Below are 10628 nucleotides of genomic sequence, written 5' to 3' on the forward strand. Positions count from 1 at the left end.
AGATCCAAGAGCAACTCCAAGAGATTGGTTATTTTTATTATGTAGATTATTTTAGAATTTGTATGGTAAAAAATAGACTTCAACAGATATGTTATCTGGTTTTGTAAAATAGAAGGTTGGCTATCCTTTGATTTTCAATAACCATATATAGCCAACTAACACTGGTTATCTAATTTTGTAAAATAGTAAGACGATTCTTTTAACTACACAATTATAAATCTTATAGTGTATATTTGATCTCAAATGAAAAGGTTGTTAACTATAAAATTATGGATCTCATCGAGTACTACAACTTTGATACCACTTCATCTCTATTTGACATTTTTAATCATCTCAAATCTAATCTAAGGTCTTATATTTCATATTTGGACATGTAAATAATCTCAAATCAAAATATTATCAACTACAAAGTTTTAGACCTCTTTAAACTCTATAATTTTGATATAAAGTTTATCTCGATATCATATAAAAATATATTTTTTCCAAAATAGACTTTAGTTGTGGGTTCGTGAATCTAGCCGGTTAGCGATAGCGATAGTCATTGCCGGTTGAATCCATGAACCCGTGGTGATAAATTTCACCATTGGCCCCACATATAAAACGATAATGATGGTTCGGCTTCGGCAGCTATTGCATGTTTTGTCATAGTGCTAATTCTCTTAGTCACAGAGAAGTACTATCACTTGTCCGCTTTCGTATAATGTAAAAGAAATCATGACAAAAACAAATGGATTAAAAAAGGAGATTACTACATCATGAGCAGAATTTTGACTCCTGGCACGCGCACCTCTCTAGCCCAAGAGATTTGAGTCAGAAAAAAAACTCAACAAATATCTTCACCGACTCTGGTGCCCTCGCCTCCCCTGCCGGCCACGACCTCACCATGGGCACTAGGGTTTGTCATGCCCGCGGTGGCTACCGTCTTCCTCTCCCCCCACTGCCGCCATTTTCTCTGGCTCCAACAAGTTCGACCGCCGCCATTTTCTCTAGCTTTGGCGAGCTTCCCCCGCCCCGACTTGGCCCGACCGTCCCAACCGCCACCAGCTCCTCTCAGCCGCCCATCAACCATTCCCACCGCCTGGCCTACCCACCTCCCCTAGCCCGCCATTCTATATCCTGCTAGAGTTGGAAAAGAAAGGAGAGAGCTTGCCGAAATACTAGAAGAAGAACAAGAGGCCAGCGGATCTCTCTGCCGCCGCGAGCAGATCTGCCATGGCCGCGCATAGGAGAGAAGGTGGGGCGCGAGGAGGCCACCGAGTGTCGAGGAGGAGGTGGTTGGTGTGTGTGTGTGTGTGTGTGTGTGTGAGAGAGAGAGAGAGAGAGAGAGAGAGAGAGAGAGAGAGTTGAGGAAGTGGGAAAGGCCATGTGGGTGGGGGGAGAGGGAAGGCCATGTTGGCGCTTGTGTGGGTAGGTGTGCATGCGGACCTAATAGCTACAGCTTGCATGATCTTTAGTTAGTATTTGGGTTTACAAAAATAAAAAAGCTCATAGTAAGACTCTCGACATTAACACAATGAATGCACAAAACGTAGTATTAATTCTGCGAGCGTACAAGAACACACATTCTTAATTTCCATAGCTTACTTATTACTTAGGTCAGTCTCAGTGGAGGTTTCACCAGGATGTTATGCACATTTATTAGAGCGCCATGTCAGCAAAACTGTACTTTTTGCATGAAACGAAGAGGAAAGAGAAGGAAGTAGTTTCACCATGGTGAAACTCCGCGGGCGTTGTTTCCCACGCGGTGAAACGGGATGAAATCCTCACTGAGGGCTAAATCGTTTCAACATCTTGCATGTGATCCAATCATTTTGCAGCAATTAAATATTTTGCTTAGCCTTTGAAACAACAAATTGAAATGCCTCATTGCTGAGGTTATTTTATAGATGGTTTCATTTCAATCTTGATGACGTGTTGGTATATAAAATCGTGCAAGGATAAGCCTGGCTACAAGCACACGGTAATTAATAATCGGATGGATCAACTGCCAAAAACAGCCACCAGCAACACTGTACTATTTGCAATCGGCATCAGAAAACAATGCCGGCCGGATTGCTGGTTCAATCAGTTATTCTTTGAAGCCATGGCAGCGTTCTTGGCGATCAGCATCTTGGCGTACTCGACCACTCTATCAACGTCCTGCAGGACCGCCTTGGCCGCGTCGAGCTCGCCGAACCGCTCCATCCACGCGGCTAGGAGCGGCGTCTTCTCAGCGTCGAAGAGCTTGGCACCAAAGAGCGCATCGTGTCCCTTGGCATACGAGACGGCACCACCCAGAACGACATCCACGTACCCGACGCTGTCGCCGCCGAAGAAGGGTTTCCCCTTGGAGCACTCCTTGAGGCCTCCCTCCAGAGTCTCCACTGCTGCCAACATCTGCTTGAGCGGCTCCTCCCTCTCCTCGTCCGTCTTCGCCCGGAACACTCGATCCCATGGGGTCACCAGCTGCGCGCTCACAAGCATGTTATTGTCAGATGCAAATTCTGGATGTAGGCAGATAACAGGAGATTAATTAAGGTTAAAAAACAAAAAACAAACCTTGTCTTCGATGTAGGCAGTCCAGAAACGGGCTACGGAGCGTTCGAAGGGGTCAGCCGGGAGGAGGGACGGGCCGGTGCCGGCGAAGGCCTCATCTATGTATTGCAGGATGACCTGCGACTCGCAGATAGGCTTGCCGTTGTGGATCAGCACGGGAACCGCCTTGTGCACTGGGTTACAGCTGAGGAGGAGCGCGCTCTTGTTGCGGAGATCTTCCTCGACGTACTCGTAGCTCAGGCCCTTGAGATGAAGAGCAAGTTTCACTCTGGTGACGAAAGCGCTCCCGTACTGCCCGATCAGCTTCAGCTCGCCGTCGTCTTCTCCGGCCATCTCTTACTGTGGATCTGTGTGTGGTTGTCCTGTTTCTACGACTGCTCCTGAGAAGGATTTTAGCTTCGCAGCTTGGTGCTATAAATATGTTTTTGAGTTCTCAAATTTTTAGATAGTTTGACTATGAAATAAAATCAGAATCGTATTGATAGGTGCCACCATGCACAGAGGTAGCGGTGGGGCTAGGGGGCTCCAGCCCCCCTACTGTTAGCTAGGCTACTGGAGCTCTTGCACTTTCTAATTTTACATACAAATATATAAGGTAGGATATTTTTTATGATGTATTTTGTAAATTTTATCATGATCTATAGTTTTAATATAAGGATACTTCAAGCTATTATTTTTTTTATTATGATGAGTTAAAGTAGAGCTAAGTTGAAATAGTACTTTTATTCAGTTCTTTTTAAATTTTTTTCTGGCTTCGTCTCTAGATGTCACCTCTGTTGTAGTGGACCAAGCAATGTTGTAATTAATTTGGAACTACCGGAGACTCTTCAACTCCTTGGAGAAGAAGCAAATTATTCGAAGTTTAGTAAAGTAAAATTATTGGTGCCAGCTCTGCATTTTAGTGTACTAGCCCATTGACCCGCCCGATTGCTTGAACTCTAAGCAAGGAATAAAAAAAGATGGCATATTAAATCCCAAATTAAATATATGGATATGTGAGACCATTGAAATCTTGTCAAAATCATGTCAATAAGAATCAATAATTGACATCAGAATGTTGATCCATGTAACAATGACTTATCATGACAATACACAATATTGTACATGTACTGCTTCCTCCTCAAAAAGAGAAAAAGAGAGAGTAAATTTTTAGGTAAGTCAACTATCTTAAATTTAACTATGTTTGTAAAAAAATAGAAATATTTATAAATTAAATTAGATATACTATGAACATAAATTGCATAATTCAATTTTATAATAATTATTTGGTATCATAAATATTATTATTATTCGTATAATTCTGGTCAAATTTAAGTTAACTTAACTCAGGACAGACCAAGAATTGCATTCTCTTTTAGATGAAGTGAATACCCCATATTTCTTAAACTCACTCTTTAAGTCATTATTTAGAGAGCCATTTGACTAAAAATCATTTTTGTTAACTTTCCATCTTCCAATAGTTTTGTATCTCTTGTGCGCACACTAGAGGAAAAATCCCACTCTCTATCTTTGGCCATCGAAAAAATCCAGAATAGAGAATGACAATAATTGTGGAGTCTATTTAGAGAAGCCGTTGGATGACATTTCTTCACTAATTCTTCATTCCTATCAGTAAAAAATGATATGGGAGAGGCTTTTGGAATTGCTCTAATACACAAGTGCTCTTTATTAGAGGCAGTCAACATGCCCGTTAGAGGCCGCTATAGTAACCGTCTCTACGTGTTTGTCTCTAAAAATCTATCCTAGAAATTGATTTATAGAGAAGATCGAAAATTTCTAGGATAGATTTATAGAGAAGTTCGTTTCCTTTGGCTATCGAAAAAATCCAGTATGGCAGTCGGCAAAGGAAACGAACGCCGTTGTGAGATGACGGAGCGCATCCCGTTTGCCGACTGCCACGCGGCAGTCGGCAAAGGCTTTTTTTATTTTTTTTATAATAGAATTTCTTTGCCGACTGCCTTGGTTGGCAGGTGGCAAAGGCTCTTTTAATTTTTTTTCAAAACAGAAATTCTTTGCCGACTGCCTTTGTTGGCAGGTGGCAAAGGGCTCTTTATCGACTGCCTTTCTCGGCAGGTGGCAAAGGGCTCTTTGCCGACTGCCTTTATTGGCAGGTGGCAAAGCTGGAATAAGTAAAATTTTGGTCCGTTTTTTTGTTTTGCATCACAACAATCAAATCACAAATATGGTTATATAACTAAAATTCACATATATCACATAGATCCATATATATCACACAAATCCACATATATAACACACATAAACCATAACAAAGGAGTCCAACAAGTCCATCATACAACAAATCGTACTAATCAAGCATCCAACATGAAACATCCAATATGGTGTACAAAACCAACATGCATCATCAATCAGGAACTGCACCATGCATCATGCATCATCTATCAGCACGACGTACGTTGTCTCATCTCAAGAAAACTAAACCCAAACGTGCGTGCGTTCCTTTGCACAAAACTGTGCTCATCGTCTATCTAACAAACAGATAAAGAAACATCAAGTGATCCATCGTATCATCAGAAAGATCATATCATCCTCTCCTGGCATGCTTTCACGCAGCAATTCAAGATACACTCATTAATCCTCTACCCTGACGGCTGCCCGCAGACGACTTGATCTTCCTTAATTCGCACCACCATTGTCAGACCCGTCCCGGCTGCCAAACCTTCAATCACCACAGCAGATGAATACCAGACCACATGTTAGTAGTTAACAACAATAGGACTTTAGCCCATTTATTTGATTTTTGACAAGATAAGATCGATCGAGCACAAATGGGTGAATTTCTTAAATTCTAACACTACCACAAAACTGAATACCCTTGAGGGTCAAAAACCCTCAAGGAAACCCCTAAAACCGCCAAGAAAATCAATTTTGGCGGCTAGCACTCAAGGAATGGCCGCCAAGAGTAGAGAGACAAGGAAAGTGTCGGCCGCCACAAATCATTTTCTTGAGAGTTAAACCGTCAAGAAAATAAATCAGTGGTCAGATTTTTAGCATCGTCAAGAAAATATAACGACACCCAAGGATATAGGTTTCCTTGAGTGCCAATGACACTCAAGAAAATGTAAGAACACCCAAGGATATAGGTTTCCTTGAGTGCCGATGGTACCCAATAAAATGTAAAAACACCCAAAGATAGATATTTTCTTGAGTGCCGATAACCCTCAAGGATATGCATGGAAAAAAAAGAAAAACAATCTCATATTTGTTATAGCTGAGATTCAAACTCATGACGTGAGATTCCAAGTGAAACTAACTTACCACTACACCACTTAGTCTTTTGTGACCAAGTGAATGTTTCTTTCTTTTTGTTTTCACTTTAGCGGATCTTGTAATAAATATTTGAGAACCTAAATGATTTCAAATGAAAAAAGTTTGAATTATAAAGTTTTGTATCTCATCGAGTACTATAACTTTGGTTTAGGTTGTATCTCTATCTGAGGTCATTTAAAAGATTCAAAAAAATTAAAGTTCAAAATTCTAATAATTTAAAACATATTTTATGGACCTCAAATAATTTCAAATGAAAATTTTTTCATCAACTAAGAAGTTGTATATCTCTTCAGGCTCTATAACTTTGATATAAACTTTGCCTCCATACGATATTAGTATGTTACATTTTAGCTTTAAAATAAGCAGGCATCTCAAGCTAAGTGTTAGTATATGCATTCTCTAATGCATAACAACACAAAATTATAACTTTTATTGGATTAATTTACTAACAACAAATATATATCATTTTCCAAACATGTCAAAGGAGCATTTATGTCTATAAAATGCAATATCTAACTAACAAGAATGCAATGAGTTCACTATATCGGTGGTTAAGAGAAATATGACTATAAACTGTTTTTTTCCTTGGCAGCTACAATAATTTACTTGAGGGTTTGCACCTAAAGAAACTAGAATTTCCTTGGCGGTTTCTAGTTATACCCAAGGAAATGTAATTACCTTTAGTGGTTTATAATAACACTCAAGGAAATATAGAATTACCTTGGCGGTTTCAACTAGCACTCAAGGAAATACAGATTTAACTTGGCGGTTTGGTTTAGCACTCAAGAATATGCATTTTCTTGGGTGTTTTATACAACCCTCAAGGTAATTGTATATCCTTGGGGGTTTAATTTCGCCCCTCAAGGAAATTGCTGGCCCTCAAGGATACTCAGTTTTCTGGTAGTGTAAGGCCAAGACTAATAAGACACTATATGTTTCTAATTGAATCATCATGCAACTATACTAATTGCCTACAACATTGTTATCCTTGATTTTTACTTTCAAGTTCCCCAATTTGCTGCAAAGAATTAGCCTAAGACTTGCGGGGAAATATTAAAATAGCATCTTAAAGTTAATGTGACCATATTTAAAGATATTTCAAAGAGAAATTTACTATAAAACAAAAAATACAAATCATGAATGCTTCTTGGCAATTATCTCAAAATTCTTTAAGCTAAGTGACACATCTTAATATTTCCCATGCTAATGCTACAGTGATATTTGGCAGTACAAATCAAGCAAAATAAAAAATGATACAAAGTTCAATTAATATGTTCACACAACAGTCAAAGAGTTGGAACCACAATTGAGCAAACCCTCCATCGCAATTTCCTGACCAAGCATAGTAAAGAGTCAAAAGAATGTTCGTGACACAATAAAGTAGGCAAAAACATATAATTAAGCAGGCAAAAACATTGTGCGATGATATGTATTGTAAGTATGTATATACCTATTGCTACTTTCAAAATAATTAATTAAACAAGTGATGTTTCAGGACAGTGAGCCACTCTGCAGCTGGCCGAGTTGAGATAAAATGTAAGTATGTATATACCTATTGCTACTTTCAAACCATCATATATCAGTTAGTTCCAATTTTTAGCTACAGGACAGTGAGTTGAGATAAAATGTAAGCAACCGACCCAAGAATCTAAAGCAAATCAACCTAAAATCAAATTAACAGAGTACCTCGAATTATATTATCTGTTAAAATTTTAAACTTAAGCACTAATATATGATGTTGAAGGTGCCAAACTTCTAGACACAGCGCACCACCAGAAAAATACCAGTACGCTTAACGGAAATCACAGAAGCGCATAGATAGAGGACCTAAGGTGAAAACCCCAGCATATACTTGGGCCAATGCTTACTACAGAACACTACAAGTCAACATCCGCGCTTAAGGACCGGAGCAAATCTTAACAAGACGCTCCTCAACTAGAGATCTATAAGTCAACAAGCAGTTCAAGACATGTTCAATATGGTTTAAGGGATTAATTCAATTCCCAATATCCGAACCCAGCACAGAGAAGTAGCATATCATCCGAAAGCTTTGTTCGCTGAGAGAAAAACACATCTCAAGCGAACATGCTAACGGAGGCCCGAGGTCGGACCGTTCGAGCGCCCTGAAGCCGCGAGCGCCGGATCAGGAGTCGGGGTGGGGCCGCGCCACCACAGAGGACCCGCGAGGCCGAGCCTCGCGTGCGCCCGCAAGGCCGCCCCGCCGCAGAGGCTCGCCGAGCCGCGCACAGGCCTACGGACCGCCGCCTGGGCGAGCGCTCCCCGTCCCCGCACGCCGACCGGACGCGCGAGCCGCGCGCAGGCTGCGGGCCGCCACCGCTTGCCGCAGTTGCCGGCCGGCCGGCTTACGCTGTTACACATGCGCGCCCCACCCGAGGCCGCTGATGTGCCGCGCAGGTCTCCTGGCCGGCAGCTGCGTGGTGCTCCTCCATTCTCTCTCTCCCTGTATGTTTTTTGACGGCTGATGAAGGGGAGAGGAAAGGGAGAGAGTGAGTAGAATTTTAGGGTTTGGTTTGTTTTTATATGATTCATATCCTGTCTGAACAAATCATGACCGTCGGATTCATCTCAACAGCTCAGATCAGTTTGGCTTTAGGGTTTGCTTCCTGGCCCCTTTACTGGGCTGGCAGAATAAGCCACCAGCTGGGCTTCCAGCAGTGCTGGGCCAACAGTGGCGAATTTGAGTTTTATTTTTCTAGATTTTTTATTATTATTATTTGTTATTTCCATCAGCACTATGTGTTAAGTAATTTTTTAAGCTAATTTATTTCAGTTATAAGTTTATATTATATATATATTTGTTCACTGAAAATAAATAAATAAGAGAGTAAATTGAAAGTTAAAGTTGAGAAGGGTATTTATACCATGAGTTGTTTAAATGATGAGATCTTTCCGTTGCTATTTAATATAAGTTTTATTTTTAAGTGTTACAATTGAGTTTTGAGTTTTAAAATGCTCTCCTTATATTTAGTTTTGGCTTAAGTTTATTTTCAGCAACTTAATTATATTACTTTAAGTATTAAGTATATATATAAGTTTAATGCCATCATGATGATGTATATTCCCACTACATATAAATTTATGTATTTTTTAAGTATTATTTAAGTTACCTTAAGCATGTTCTAGGAATATGTTGCTGAAAATATTTAAGATTAAGAAGTTTACTTTATTTTGGTGCATTTTACTTTATTTTAGAGGAGTCGGCAGATATTTTTTTTGTCCAATTTATTTGCAGCCTCAACTTGCTCAAAATTTTTTGAAATTTTTATTATAGGCCCCAGATGTGATAAAATGACACCTAAAAAAGTTTCGTGATTTTCTTACCTTTTTGGCTATATTTCGTTAATTTATTTTTTTTAATTGAATTGTCCACCGTATGACACCTAAAAAAGTTTCGTTAATTGTACAAAACCCAAACACTTCAACATATGATCATATGTGATCATATTGGAAATGTGTGGCTTTTGTTCATCTGATACTGCAACTTACTATAAACTTTCTCAAATTTTTTTATAGCTTCCACATGTGATAACATTAAACCTCAAAAAGTTTTGTGATTTTTTGACTATTTTTGCTATATTTCATTAATTAATTTCTTTAAATTGATTTTTCCGCTGCATAATTCTACTTTGAACTATAGGTGCATGAAACAGTAAAACTTAGCCATTCGAAAAATGATATTCATGTTGAATAATATATTTTTAGACCATATCTAAAAACTGACCCAAAATTTTGAAGTCCTTGTCCACAGAACATGATCATCCAAGTGTGGTAGAAGTGATTTTTAATTATATAAAACTCAAACGAAATCAGAAAATTACGAAACTTGTTGAGGTGTCATGTTATCACATGAGGAACATATGATAAAAATTTGAAAAAATTTAGAGCAAGTTGTGACGTCAGATGTACAAAACCCAAACACTTCCGTATGTGATCATATGTAGAGGAGTTTGAGTTTTGGACATTCGACGTTGCAACTTCCTTAGAACTTTCTCAAACTTTTATCGTAGGCTTCACATGTGATAACATGACACCTCGTCAAGTTTCGTAATTTTCCGACTTTGTTTGAATTTTATATAATTAAAAACCACCTATACCACACCTGGAAGGTCATATTCCATGGATAAAGACGTCAAAATTTTGGGTGAGTTTCTGAAAACGACCTTAAAATAGACTCTCCAACATGAATATCATTTTTTGAATGACTAAGTTTCATTATTTGATGCACCTGCAGTTCAAAGTAGAATTCTGCGATGGAAAATACAATTAAAGAAATTAATTAAAAAAATATAGCAAAAAGGGTCACAAAATCACAAAAGTTTTTAAGGTTCACTCTTATTGCATGTGGAGGCTATGAAAAAAGTTTGAGGAAGTTTGGAGCAAGTGATGACGTTAAATGTCCAAAACCTAAATTCAAACTTCAAAAATAAAAAATTTTATCTTTGCCGACTAACGGCCTGGCAGGTGGCAAAGGGGACGCCGTTAGTATCCCCCACCTTTGCCACCAGCTTTCCTTTGCCACCTGCCAGGCAGCCATCTTTGCCACCAGCTTTTCTTTGCCACCTGCCAGGCAGTCGGCAAAGGACGTCTTTGCCGACTGCTTTTCTTTGCCACCAGGATATTTGGGCAGTCGGCAAAGAAAATCTTTGCCGACTGCCCTGCTTTGGCAGGTGACAAAGGATTTTAGCAGTCAGCAAAGCTCAGTTTTCCTGTAGTGTTCATTATATAGTTTAGTAAACATTTAGTTTCGTGACTCATTGCGAGTTGGTAACTTTGTCAAGAAAAAG

The 10628-nt window shown here is 39.3% G+C and overlaps 1 protein-coding gene across 1 annotated transcript; it reads right to left on the reverse strand.

Moving 5' to 3' along the window:
* On the reverse strand, positions 1849-3048 carry LOC8063160 (probable glutathione S-transferase GSTU6). The gene is made up of 2 exons (XM_002467562.2): positions 2539-3048; positions 1849-2445 (listed from the first exon to the last, which is right to left on the reverse strand). The coding sequence occupies exons 1-2, from the start codon at positions 2866-2868 to the stop codon at positions 2065-2067; spliced, it is 711 nt and encodes a 236-aa protein (XP_002467607.1). The 5' UTR covers positions 2869-3048; the 3' UTR covers positions 1849-2064.

Source organism: Sorghum bicolor, chromosome 1 (genome assembly GCF_000003195.3).
Source record: "Sorghum bicolor cultivar BTx623 chromosome 1, Sorghum_bicolor_NCBIv3, whole genome shotgun sequence".
Taxonomy (NCBI): domain Eukaryota; kingdom Viridiplantae; phylum Streptophyta; class Magnoliopsida; order Poales; family Poaceae; genus Sorghum; species Sorghum bicolor.